The 14,424-nt window shown below is 29.5% G+C and overlaps 1 protein-coding gene across 1 annotated transcript; it reads left to right on the forward strand.

Annotated features, from left to right (window-relative positions):
* The first annotated feature begins 5,015 nt into the window (after window positions 1–5,015).
* Window positions 5,016–9,465, forward strand: LOC133699160 (wall-associated receptor kinase-like 8). The gene is made up of 3 exons (XM_062122317.1): window positions 5,016–6,015; window positions 6,461–6,610; window positions 8,185–9,465. Exons 1-3 carry the CDS (start codon window positions 5,142–5,144, stop codon window positions 9,357–9,359), a joined length of 2,199 nt encoding a protein of 732 aa, XP_061978301.1. The 5' UTR covers window positions 5,016–5,141; the 3' UTR covers window positions 9,360–9,465.
* The last annotated feature ends 4,959 nt before the right edge of the window (window positions 9,466–14,424 follow it).

Raw genomic sequence — 14,424 nt, forward strand, 5'->3', positions numbered from 1 at the left:
ATGAAAAAAATTCGAAAAAGACAACCAAAAGGGAATTTGTTAGCAAAACAATTGAACATTTTGTTTTTTTAATATTCAGATTGAGAAACTGAAATGCCGAAAATATCATCCTACTGAATTTTCAATTCACTTCTTTCTTTCTAGATCTTCAATATTGAATTAGTAGCACAACACTCACCACATCTTTAATTCCAAACTTTGTTTTTAGACTTTGGGATCCTTTGAAAATTATTAAGGAATATCATCAAGACATCGATGACAATCACACTCAAGTATTTATGTGCTGATAGCTCTGCCCTTAATTTTCCACAGGAAGATCCAAAAGCCGAAAGGGTTGATGTGCGTTTTCCACGATAATGGATGGCATCCAAGTGGCTATAGACGGTCCAAAAATCAACCCTTTGACCCGAAGGTGGTCACTACCTTGCCAGTTAGATTTTGTGAAGCCATGGACCCAAAGGCCACTCCTGATTTTTCATTAACCGATTTTAGAGCGTGTTAAGAGTTAAGCTTCTTAATTGAATCCGGGATTAGAATTTCACAAGCTGTAAGTTTTAGAGATTAGACTACATTTATGATATTCACCCGGCCTTGCTTAGTTCTTTTTACCTTTTTTAAGATGATGTTTTATTCTTTTTATTCTTTTTTTTGTTTTGTTTTATTATTTTTGATTTAATTCTATTAGGTTAAACCTCTATAGTTTTTTTTAATATCACTCCTTCTTATTTTTTAATCTATAAATAATCTATCAAATTACAAATATTTTTATTTCACCCCCTATGATTTTTTAATCTTTTAAATTTTATACTTATTTTTTAATTGCTATTTATTTTTTATGGAATCATTTTTTTATTTTTATTTTCAAATTTTATCTTCCTTGGGTTTTGTTCTCTCAAATCTTATCATCATTCCTTATGTTGTTTTTTTTTTTTGCTTTAGAATTGGACCAGTCATTTAATGAGATCAAGCAAGTATATATATATATATATATATATATATGCAGATCTTTTGTAGAAATCAAGCTGAATTGGCTAACCAAAGATCAGTTCTTCAAAGAATCTTAGTACTTGTGTTTTGGGACACAGAAGCTGGAAGTGTGCTGAATGACTTAGATATTAACCATGTTCTGATAAAATCTTAATTATCGAGTGTTCTTTGACATGTACAAGGTGACTTTTTGTAATAGCTGGGAATGAGAATTTAATTCAAATATAATTAAAAGAGGTTTTTTTTGGATATATATATATATATATATATATATATATATATATATATATATAATGGATTTAATATAAATATTATCAAACTTGATTTCAAATCTAGCTTGGGATATATACATTTATATCATATAAATTTTATATGTAAAACAGTTAAAATATGCATAGCTCTCATTTTGTACTAATTCTTTCATTTAATAAATTGAACTAAGATAGGCGAAACGAAAAAAAAGAAGAAGATGGGTTGGTATATAACTTATATATATATATATAACTTATATATATATATATATATATATATATATATAAATGGAACTAGGATAATTTATGTAAAAAGATTTGGAATAAAGTGAATGAGAATCTTAATAGGGATTTCTAGCATTTAGGTCATATATGGTGCCATCCCCTTGTTGTGCTTTCAGCTTGCGTACAGTTGGCCTCAAAAACATTCCAAATAAGGATGAATTACTATTTTGTACTCATGTTTTTAATTATTATTTATTTTATATGGAATTATTTTTTAAAAAATTTTATTTTTCTTAAGTTTTTTTCTCTCAAATTTTATTTTCATTCGTTATGTTATTATTATTATTTTTTAACAAGCTTTTTTATTAATATTTTTTAACGGTTTCATCATACAAAATTAAATTGATTAAAAATTAAGGTTCTCTATTAAATTTAGGTCTAGAATTCAGCAAGTTGTTAGTTTTAGATATTAGATTAGATTTAGAAAGTTCATCCAAGTTTACTTTATATTTTTTTAAAAGCATATGTTTTTGTTTTTGAGTTTTGCTTTGTAATTTTTTTGTAATTTTTCTTTTATTAGATGATAATTAGATTGTTTAATAATCCAAACAAACTTAAATTTGCTCTATTTACCTTTTTATAATTAGGTTTTTATACCCTAATAATTTTTTTACATTGAAAATTTCTTTTCTTGTGGATGCCTAAATAGCATGCATGGTACTAGTAAACCGACCAACCACGAAGGAAGTATGTGATAAGCTTGCTAAGCTGAAAGCCCTACATCAGAAATCACTTATTAGGCGAATCATCACAATCTTTCGGCAACAACGGAAGCATTTAGAACTGGACCAGTCATTTAATGAGATCAAGGAAATATATATGCAGCTCTTTTGTAGAAAATATCAAGCTGAATTAGTTTATTTGCTGTTTGTGTTTCTTTTTCCCTTAACAATCAAAATGGGAGTATTTATTTGCTGTTTGTGTTTCTTTTTCCCTTAACAATCAAAATGTATCTTTAATTAGTTTCGAAGTTACTTGAGATTAAATTTTTTTTAATAATTTTAAGAATACATACTTAATATTATTACATTAATTTATTTAATTAAAAATCAAATTCTATTAAGTATTAATTTTAAAATATAAATTAAAAAAACAAACAAATCCCTTTAATCATTAATTACTCTGCGTACCCCAAACGTCGAGGATGGTGGCTGTGATTAATTTGGCTTCATTGGGGTTTGTCTACACATTTCTTCTTTTGAGAAATAAAAATAAAAATTATTTCTTGAACTTGACCTTACCTGAATTTTCAATTCACTTCTTTCTTTCTAAATCTTCAATATTGAATTAGTAGTACAACACTCACCACATCTTTAATTCCACACTTAATTTGTTTTTAGACTTGAAAACTTTTATTTTGAGAATGCTCCAATAAATAATACCCTCCTTTTTCTCTCATTCACTCACTGAAATTATTAAGGAATATCATCAAGACATCGACGACAATCACATCAAATTTCAAAGAATCTAATCCTGGATATATAATATGTCCTTGTCGACCCAACGAGTATTCATGTGCTCATAGCTCTGCCCTTATATAATTTTCCACAAGAAGATCCAAAAGCCGAAAGGGTTGATGTGCGTTTTGCACGATAATGGATGGCATCCAAGTGGTCCAAAAATAAACCCTTTGACCCGAAGGTGGTCACTACCTTGCCAGTTAGATTTTGCGAAGCCATGGACCCAAAGGCCACTCTTGATTTTTCATCGACTTAGAGGTATTTGAGTATAGGTATTTGAGAGTCTCTTTATAGTTGTTTTTAAAATAATTTTTTTTATTTTAAAATTATATTAAAATAATATTTTTTTTATTTTAAAAAAATTATTTTTGATATTAATGTATCAAAATGATTTAAAAACACCCAAAAAAATATTAATTTAAAATTAAAAAAAAATTCAAAAATACTTTTAAAACTCCAAAACAAACAGGGCCTAATCCCATTAAGAATGACTTTGTAATTGTTGGGACCTACTGTTTGCTATTTGTGTGGGGATTGTTTTTTAAAATGTTTTAAAATAATATTTTTTATTTTTGATATTAATACTTCAAAATGATAAAAAAAAATACTAAAACATGTTAATTAAAAATAAAAATAAAAAACTTTAAAAATATATTCAAACCACATTTACAAACAAGTACTTTAACCATATTTACAAACAAGCACTTTAACAAGGTCACTGCAATATGTGTAGCTCTCATTTTGTACTAATTCTTTCATTTAATAAATTGAACTAAGATAGGCGAAATGAAAAAAAAATGATGGGTTGGATAATTTATATATAAAAAAGGAACTAGGATAATTTATATATAAAAATTCATGTTGAATTGAAATAAAGTGAATGGGGATCTTAATAGGGAGTTCCAGAATTTAGGTCCTATATGGTGCCATCCCCTTGTTGTGCTTTTAGCATGCGTATAGTTGGCCTAAAAAACCTCCAAATAATTCCCATCTCTATGTCTTGGTCATGTTTTAATATTTTTAATTAATTACATTTCGAGGATGCATTTATTGGCTTTGGAATATGTAAGAGGGAGTATTTATTTTGGTGTTTGTCTTTATTTTTCCCTTAACAATCAATGTAACTTTAATTAGTTTCAAAGTCACTTGAGATTAAGTTTTTTTTTTAATAATTTTAAGAATACATACTTAATATTATTACATTAATGTATTTAATTAGAAAATCATATTCTATTAAATATTAATTTAAAAATATGAATTTAAAAATACTCCTTAATCATTAATTACTCTGCGTACCCCAAACATCGAGGATGGTGGCTGTGATTTGGCTTCATTTGGGTTTGTCTACACATGTATTAGTAATTGTAGACTTTGATTTGGTCAGTGTTATGTGACTTCTTCCTAGCCAGGTACCTCTGTTTTGTAATAACTCCTTCATTTCAATTATTTCTTGATTTATTTATTTTTAACTCTCTCATCATATCTTCGATCAGCAGTTAAATAATTTCTTAAGATTAATAAAGGTCCAATACGAAGAGCGTGAGAACATTGAAAGATTTAGATATAACTGACATCAAATAAATGGACAGGTAAAGTAACCAAATGCAGTCAATTAACAATTAATTAATGAACCAAATCTAAAGTGAATATATGAAAGTTTTAATTGATTATGGGCTAAAACATCTCTCTTCAAGTTTGCACGTGAGAAATTACGAAGGAAAAGTATACATGTGGGGGGGAATTAACCAGGCAGATGCAGCCAAAGACTTTGCATGCCAACTGAGATAGCTTTTACATTACCTTGCAATTATAGTGAGCCCCTCAAGCTCACCTAATTGACATCAAGATATTTTGGTTGATGATTTATAGTGCTAGCTAGGAGTCTTCTACATGTATATTTTTCTTGCTTTGAAAAATAAAAACTGAAAAGAAAGGTCTAGGAAAGGACTCTCAAGACTCTATCGACCCTGTAGTCTTGGACTTGGTCGTGTTAACAATTGTTTTAGTGGTCTGTGTTAATTAGCTTATATATATATGTCCTCTACTAGAAAAGAAGTTGCAGAAGTTAGTGGGGGGCGGGAGAGAGTTAGTTTGGAGCTTCTTTATACAAATCTCCTAGGGGTCAATTGCTACTTATTAAGTTGGGAGTTGCATAGTCATGGGGGTGTTTTTGCTGATGATATCGCTATTATTGTGTCCAGTTGCAGCATCAACAGCAAGGCCAGATGTAAAACCAGCTAGCTGCCAAGATAAGTGTGGGAATGTTAGTGTTCCTTACCCCTTCGGGATTGGAAAACAAAGCTGTGCCATGAATAAGCACTTCTTCCTAAACTGCAGTTCTGGCGCTGATGGGCAACCTGAACTGTTGTTTGGAAACATTCCTGTTCACAATATATCAGTGCTGGAAGGCACAATAACTGTCAGCGTATACACTGCTTTCGCCTGCTATGACAAAAGTGGGAGCAGGACAGACAATTACCCACAGTCTTTCACCCTTGGATCAGGCCCCTTCACGTTGTCAGACACCCGAAATGTAGTCACAGTAATTGGATGCGATACATATGCCTGGATGACCAACGATGAGTTCACATACGGAGCTGCCTGTTTCTCCTTATGCACCGAAGATGTGAACATGTCCGATGAAAATCCTTGCTCAGGTTCTGGATGCTGCCAGACCTCAATCCCCAAGGGTCTCAAATCACTTAACTATTCATTATCAAGTTTTTACAACTACGCGAACGTTTCGGACTTCAATCTCTGTGGATTCGCATTTTTAGTGGACAAGAACTCCTTTAAGATTTCAGATTGGCCGCTCTCTCGCAAGCCAAAATATGGAACAGATGCATATAGAACAGATATTGTGATTGAATGGGTAGTTAAAAATGAGACGTGCGAACAGGCTAAAGCTAATCGAAGTGCATATGCTTGTGGCACTAATGCAAATTGCACCTACCCTGAGATTGGTCAAGGATATCGTTGCTCATGCAATGAAGGGTTCGAAGGAAATCCTTATCTCCAAGAAGGATGCCAAGGTAAACTGGTTATTGCTTTTTCATATGATTTAATAATCACTACTAATAATGCGTATGCAGGTTATGTTGTTCCCCGTTGTCTCTTATCATGTTCAGTGTTCATCAAGATTATATTTTTTGTTGGAAGTATACTTAGATGATCGATTCGAATCCGGGAAAAGATAGATTACAGATTCAAGATTCAAGAATGGGAAAGGACGACATCATTTTGTGAAGCCATATCCATCGTGAAGAATAATAATAATAAAAAAAGTAAAAGAAATCTGTTTTCGAAGTTTGAAATTTGGGCTTGCTTAAAATTTGCAAATCATCATCTGGCTTTACAAAGCATTCTATTTCACGTATAATTAACTTGAGTTTCATGCCAGATTATTTGTTTTTTATAGTTTTTTTTTAATTTGTATATTCAGGTTTTTTCCACTAATATTTTTAACATTTACAACAGATATAGATGAATGCAAGGTTTTAAAAAACCCTTGTAAAGAAGGTACTTGCGAGAATGTGATTGGAGATTACAAGTGTCGATGTCCACGTGGCAAGCACGGTGATGGTAAAACAGGCTGTAAAGGACCTGGTATCAACACAATTATTGCAGGTAATTAGCTTTCTTAGCATTTTCTTATGATGACATTACTTGATATGTATGTTTCCCAACCTTCAGTTTTTTACACACACGCACCTAAAGCAGTTAATAAGAATATACACTAGTTATTTGATCTGTGACTTGCCCCAGGTCAAGTAATTTTTTTTTTCTTTCAATAAAATAATATTTTTTATTCTTTTTAATATAAAAAGATTTCAATCACAAATAAAAAATTTCACATATATATTTAATTAAATAAATTGAGAATTATCTATGCAGATAAAAAACAATTATAAAGCATAATTCCTAACCAACTGAAGTTAACTAACTAAACTCGTGACATGAATCATAAATTTTATTGAACTAATAAATAATTTATTTCAAATAATTTATCTAAGATGGACACCTATAAAATTTAGAGTCAACAAAAAATTAGGGCAATTGAAAAAATATATCAAATTGAAACAAATTATGTTACTTAATTAATAATCAACGAAATATTATATGATAAAATTAGAAAAGAAATTAAGCAAGAAAGATCAATAAATATTAACTGTGATGGATAAAATTTAAGGAAAAAAAAAAAGGAAAAAGACCCAGGCACTTGGCCCTGGTTGGCCTAGAGCGAGGGCCTCAAGAAAAAAGCTCAAGCACACTAGCCTAGAGTAGCCCATGCGCTTGGGCTTATTATTATTATTTTAATTTTTTTTATTGTTGTTCGCCCTTAATTTTTTAAAGAAAAAAAAAGTTTGCGACGTGTTATTTACCCTGTCAAGATTTTAGTGATCAAATTCAAGTTGTGATGTTTCAAAAAAAAAAACATTTTCAACCATGTTTCAAAAAAAAACACCCTAAACACCTTTTAAAACATATTTATAACCTCAAACAACTTAAAAATTATACCGAAAACCCACAATCAACCCCGAGCCTAAATTGTTTTCATGCTCAAATCTACCATAAAAGTAAGTCAAGGGAAAAAATACACATAGTATAAACTCTTCATATTAAAAGAAACTCAATGGTACTAAAATCACTATTTTTTCATGGCTTGAATTGATGTAAATAATTACTTTCTCTCTTTATCTCTAGAATCTAATATTTTTCTCTCTTTTCTCAAACCGAGGATCAAAAAATAATAAAAATAAAGTTTGAGATAAAAATTGACTTTGTTTTTATATTTTAAAAATTGAAGGGACCAATTATTTATAATTAGAAAAGTTTGGGGACTCTACAATGAACATTTCACATAAACTTTTTTAAAGCCATCAATTCTCTCTTTTTTTCTCACTTGGATCTCCAGTCTTTTAATCTCACCCCTTCTCTATCAAATTAATATAAATTAGCTTTTAATTTGGCAATTTAAGGATGAATTTTTTAAAAAAATTGAAATGAAATTTTATTTTTTACCATAGAAGTCCACAATTGTAAAAGGATCTCTAGTGTAAGACAAAACAATATGTTCTCTTGCCTATTTTTTAATGGTCGCTATACATGTATCCCTTGGTTTTAATATGCCTGAGCTAAGTGATATTTTCAACTCAAACCATATGCCTGAGCTAAGTGATATTTTTTCCCTCTGAATACAGTTATCGGTCTGGCCCTTGGAGTACTGTTGTTGCTCATTGGTGCTTGGTGGATGTTCAAACTTATCAAAAGAAGGAAGTGCATTCAGTTGAAGAAGTTGTTTTTCAAACGGAATGGTGGTCTCTTATTGCAGCAACAATTATCCTCGAGTGATGGTGGTGTTCAAAAGACAAAAATATTCAGTTCAAATGAGTTGGAAAAGGCGACCGATTATTTTAATGAGAACAGAATACTTGGTCATGGCGGCCAAGGCACCGTTTACAAGGGAATGTTAGCTGATGGGAGTATTGTTGCAGTTAAGAAGTCTACAATAGTGGATGAAGAAAAACTAGAAGAATTCATCAACGAGGTTGTCATTCTTTCACAAATCAATCACAGAAATGTGGTTAGGCTACTTGGATGTTGCCTGGAGACTGATGTTCCTCTGCTAGTCTATGAATTCATTCCCAATGGAACTCTTTCCCAATATCTCCATGAGCAAAACGAGGACTTTACGTTATCATGGGAATCGCGGTTACGAATCGCCTCGGAAGCTGCAGGTGCGATATCCTATCTTCACTCGACAGCATCTATCCCGATTTACCACCGAGACATTAAGTCCACAAACATACTCTTAGATGAGAAATATAGAGCAAAAGTTTCAGATTTCGGAACGTCAAGATCAGTTTCCATTGATCAAACTCATCTGACCACCAAGGTGCAAGGTACTTTTGGTTACTTAGATCCGGAGTATTTTCGAACCAGTCAATTAACAGGAAAGAGTGACGTTTATAGTTTTGGAGTAGTTCTCGTCGAGCTCTTAAGTGGGAAAAAACCAATTTTCTTAACCCATTCACTGAAAACCATGAGCCTAGCCGAACATTTCATTGAATTAATGGAAGATAGTAGACTCTTTGATATCATTGATGCTCAGGTTAAGGGGGATTGCACTGAAGAGGAAGCCATAGTTATAGCGAATCTTGCAAAGAGGTGTTTGAATATGAATGGAAGAAACCGGCCACCAATGAGAGAAGTTGCAATGGAATTGGAGGGGATTCTATTATCACGTAACGGTATCAATATTCAACAAATGGTTGAAGTGGATAATTCATCTAGGTCGATTTCCTGCAGCAGTTTCGAGATTGGTACAGATGTACCATTAGATTGCAAGCCGTTGACTTCTTCTCAAACATGGTGAGCTAGCGATTAAGAAAATATATCACAAATCATATGTTTCTTTTTTGTTTTTAACACTTTTGCGAGGGTTGCTGATTGAATAAAAACTTATAATTGTATTGTGGTTCCATGTGTTTTAGCACATGCATGTTCTTAGTCTTTCATGTTAAGAACTTAATAAATTAAAAATCCTTCGCGCTGATTATAAGAGAGTTTCTTTGATCAATTGGTAACTTCAGCCATGTCTCTATCTTGAGGAATCAAAGCCATCATCAGCTAGCAAAGACTTCATTTGAGAAGTATTTAGCCTCTCGAATCCTCTGGTGTGAGGGGATTCGAGAGGCTAAATACATAGACATGGACATGGTTACAAGCACAGGATATATATAGGTACATTTTTTACACATTAAAGACGAACGTCCACTTATGACATGCATTTCGAATTATGTAACAAAAAAGTTCCCCTTAATTTATTGTACTAAAAATATAGACGCACAATTGTCGTTCATAAAAATCATTTTGAAGATATTGGCTGTAAAAAAAATCCTGAAGGCCATATATTAATTAGTAAAATGGTCTAATTTTTTTTATTTTTTAATTCTAATTTTTTAAACCACCGTACGTTAAAGCTTTATAAATTAATATTATTAAAATCATGAAAAAATATTAATTAATTAAGATATTGTTTAACCTTCGTAGATGCGATAAACCCTAAACTAATTAATTAGCTAGCTTCGTAGCTCTGTATGTTTCCCAAAGCCAGGATGGGCTCAGCCCAATATAATTGGGCCAGCCCCATCCAATATATTAATATAATATTATTATATAATATAATATAATATATAAAAATAAAAACATCTCCAAAACAATTCAAAAATCCTTTTTAAAAATTTGTGGTTTTCCTGTGTATTTTTATACAGTTTTGCTTAATATTGATTTATATTTTTATACAGTAAAGACATAAATCCGATATTAAAATATTTGGCTTTCACCAAAACATTGCAAAAAAATTACACAGAAAAACAAAAAAGATATCTTGTTTTTATACATTCGTTCAAGTCTCTCAAAATAAAAAATCATATCGAATTTTCATACAACAAAAATTTAAAAATATTTTTTAGCATGTATCTTGGCTTTAATAACCAATTTATTAAAGCCATGAGAACCACGTTAATATTTTAAAAGTTTGAAAAAAATTATTATTTTTTCTTTTAACATCTAGGATTTTGAACTTATATGGAAGATGTATTCCTAATAAAAAGTATTTTTATTGACATTAGAACGATTAGATTTTATCCAATAAGATAAAATTAATAAAGCTCACGAAGAGCGTCAAAACATTGAAAGACTTCCATCCTGTTTGATATCGTAGTATAGTGAATATTTTTATTTTTAAAATTAATTTTTAATATTATTATATTAAAATTATGTGAAAACACAAAAAAATTAAAATAAAAAAAACTTTTAATTTTTTTTTAAAAATAATTTTAAAACACAAAAATAAACATATTCTTACATATAATTCACCAAATCAATTGACAAGTAAAATAACCGAATGAAGTCAATTAACAATTAACTAATTTAATTAATGAACAAAACCTAAAGTGCAAAAACTTATTCCACGTCATCTTTGGGTTTTATATTTATTTTATTCTGATTAAAATTCTCTCAATATATATAATCGACATATTTTCATTGGTACTTATAAACAGAGTTAGCAATAAAAAAAATCCTAAAAAGACAACTCTAAAGGAAATTTGTTAACAAAAAAAAATTGAATATTTTATTATTTAATATTCAGATTGAGAAACTGAAATGCCGAAAATATCATCCTACAGCTTAAAAATTCTTGTACGTGTCCTACAAGGACTAACATTTCCTTCTTTTGATAAAATAAAAATAAAAATGATTTCTTGAACTTGACCTTACCTGAATTTTCAATTCACTTCTTTCTTTATAAATCTTCAATATTGAATTAGAAGTACAACACTCACCTCATCTTTAATTAATTCCACACTTTATTTTCAGACTTGAAAACTTTTATTTGAAAATGCTCCACCAATAATAAAGTGATAATAGTAAACATCACCAATAAATTATTAAGGAATATCATCAAGGCATCGACAATCACACTCAAATTTCAAAGAATCTATCCCAACGAGTATTTATGTGCCGATAGCTCTGCCCTTAATTTTCACACGAAGATCCAAAAGCCGAATGGGTTGATGTGCGTTTTCCACGATAATATGGATGGCATCCAAGTGGCTATAGACGGTCCAAAAATAAACCCTTTGACTCGAAAGCCACTTCGAATTTTAAAATTATATTAAAATAATATTTTTTATTTTTTAAAAAATTATTTTTAATATCACCATATTAAAATAATTTAAAAATAAAAAAATAATAATTTAAAGTAAATAAAAAATAAAAAAAATAAAAAATATTTTTCAAACTAAAAAATAAACAAGGCCTAATCCCACTGTAAATGACTTTGTGATTGTTGGGACCTAATGTGTGTTATTTGTGTGGAGAGTGTTTTTTAATTTTTTTTTATTTTTAATATTAACACATCAAAATAATAATAAAAAATATTAATTAAAAATAAAAATAAAAAACTTTAAATTTTTTTAAAAACCAAGCACTTTAACAAGGTCACTGCAATATGTGTGGCTCTCATTTTATACTAATTCTTTCATTTAATAAATTGAACTAAGATAGGCGAAATGATAAAAAATAAAAAAAAAATGATGGTTTGGTATATAACTTCTATATATATATAAAAGAAGGAATAACTTATATAAAAAAATTCAGGTTGAATTGAAATAAAGTGAAGGAGAATCTTAATAGGGATTTCTAGAATTTAGGTCATATATGGTGCCATCCCCTTGTTGTGCGTACAGTACAGTTGGCCTAAAAAACACTCCACATAGTTCCCATCTCTACGTCATGGTCAAGTTTTAATATTTTTAATTAATTACATTTCGGGGATGCATTTAATGGCTTCGGATTATGTGAGAGGGACTATTTATTTGCTGTTTGTGTTTATTTTTCCCTTAACAATCAAAATGTATCTTTAGAACTCATTTGTTTGCAGGAAAATAATTTTTTTTTTGAAAAGTAAATTTTAAGGAAAGTGAATTCCAGAAAAGTATTTTTCGATGTTTGGTAGTGTAATGGAAAATAAGTTGGAAAACACTTTCCAGTGTTTGGTTATATTATGGAAAATAAGCTGGAAAATAACTTATTAATGTTTTATTTTTTCAAGTTTATTAAAATAATAAGGAACAAATCTTACAAATTAAAAAGTTGAATGAGAATGAAATTGAAAAAAAAAAATAATTTCATAAATTATCTCAAATAAAATAAATAATAATCAAAATAATAGAGATTAAATCTAAAAAATTAAAAAAAAAATGAAAGGTGAAGAAATTAAAATAATAATAATTAACATTTCATAAATTATTTCAAATTTGATAGATAAAAAATTTCAATAAAAAAATGATAAGGAAAAAACAAATAGCAATTATAAAAATAAGGACCAAAATTAATATAAAAATTAAATTTTAAGAGATGAAATTGAAAAATAAATATTCAAAACAAATTATATATAGCAATCAAAAGTTTAAGGATCAAATTTGATAAAATCAGCAAATAATGACATTTCTAAATTTTTCACAACTTCCGGAAAGTGTTTTCGGCCCAAATTTTTCAGGAAAACACTTTCCTTGAAACCAATCAAGCCAAATTTTTCTTTGACTGAAAAGTGTTTTCCGTTGACCAACTTTTCCAATGACAAACAAACACATGAAAGTTTGGAAAGTGGTTTTTCGGAAACCACTTTCCGGAAAACAAACACAGCCAAAAGGGAAAATACTTTCCTATAAACCAAACCAAATTTTTCTTTGACTAGAAAGTGTTTTTTGTTGACCGAAAAGTATTTCCATTGACCGGAAAGTGTTTTCCGTTGACCAACTTTTCTAATGGCAAACAAACACAGGAAAGTTTGGAAAATAATTTTCCGGAAAATGAATTCCAAGAAACAAACATGGCCGAAAGTTACTTGAGATTAAGCTTTTTTTTAATAATTTTAAGAATACATACTTAATATTATTACATTAATGTATAATTAAAAAATCAAATTCTATTAAATACTAATTCTAAAATATAAATTAAAAAAAAAACAAATCCCCTTAATCATTAATTACTCTGCGTACCCCAAACGTTCGAGGTTGGTGGCTGTGATTTGGCTTCGCTGGGGTTTCCATAGTTTGTCTACACATGTATGAGGAATTGTAGACTTTGATTTGGTCACTGTTATGTGACTTCTTCCTAGACAGGTACACCTATTTTGTAATAACTCCTTCATTTCAATTATTAAATGGATGGGATAGAAACTGTAGCTGAGCTTGCAAATTATCATGCATAACAAAACACTAAAGCTACTGGTGATATTATTGTCCATCTACTATACTATTCATTGTAATAATATAATTATGAATTTACCCTAACAAAAAAAAAATCACAATAAACTAATCTTTGAATGTAAAATTATCTTTTTCAACATATTAAGTTATATTTATCATTTCATGTTTATTTTGCACAATAAAATTATTACTATAGCTTTGGAATACAAAACACTTATGCTTTTGTCTCGGGGTGTTTTTGCCCTTTTAATTTTTTCGAAATAGTTAAATAACTTTGGTACTTTTGAGACAAAAAAAAGTATAACTCTGTTATTTTATTCATTTGATATTAGTTTTATTGTAGATTTTGAGGTTTTTCTGGATATTATTATTATAATTAATATATATTAAATATTATTTTTTAAAAAAAATTGTTAGCATTCGCAACGCACTAGCCAGTGTGTGAATAGCCCTCGTATCATTTAGGCCGTGCATGTGGGACTGTCTGGCTACCAAAAATAGCTTTTTAGGGTGATGCTTAAAAGATCTCAGCGCTCTCTACATGATGGTGTGCTGGTTTGACATCAAAGTCCATTTCTTTTGTTTTTTTTTTCCTTCTCTCTCTCCACAATTTATGCCACCTATGCAAAAAATCAAAACACACTCTTCAATTTTTCTTCTTCA

This window comes from Populus nigra, chromosome 7 (genome assembly GCF_951802175.1).
Source record: "Populus nigra chromosome 7, ddPopNigr1.1, whole genome shotgun sequence".
Lineage (NCBI taxonomy): Eukaryota > Viridiplantae > Streptophyta > Magnoliopsida > Malpighiales > Salicaceae > Populus > Populus nigra.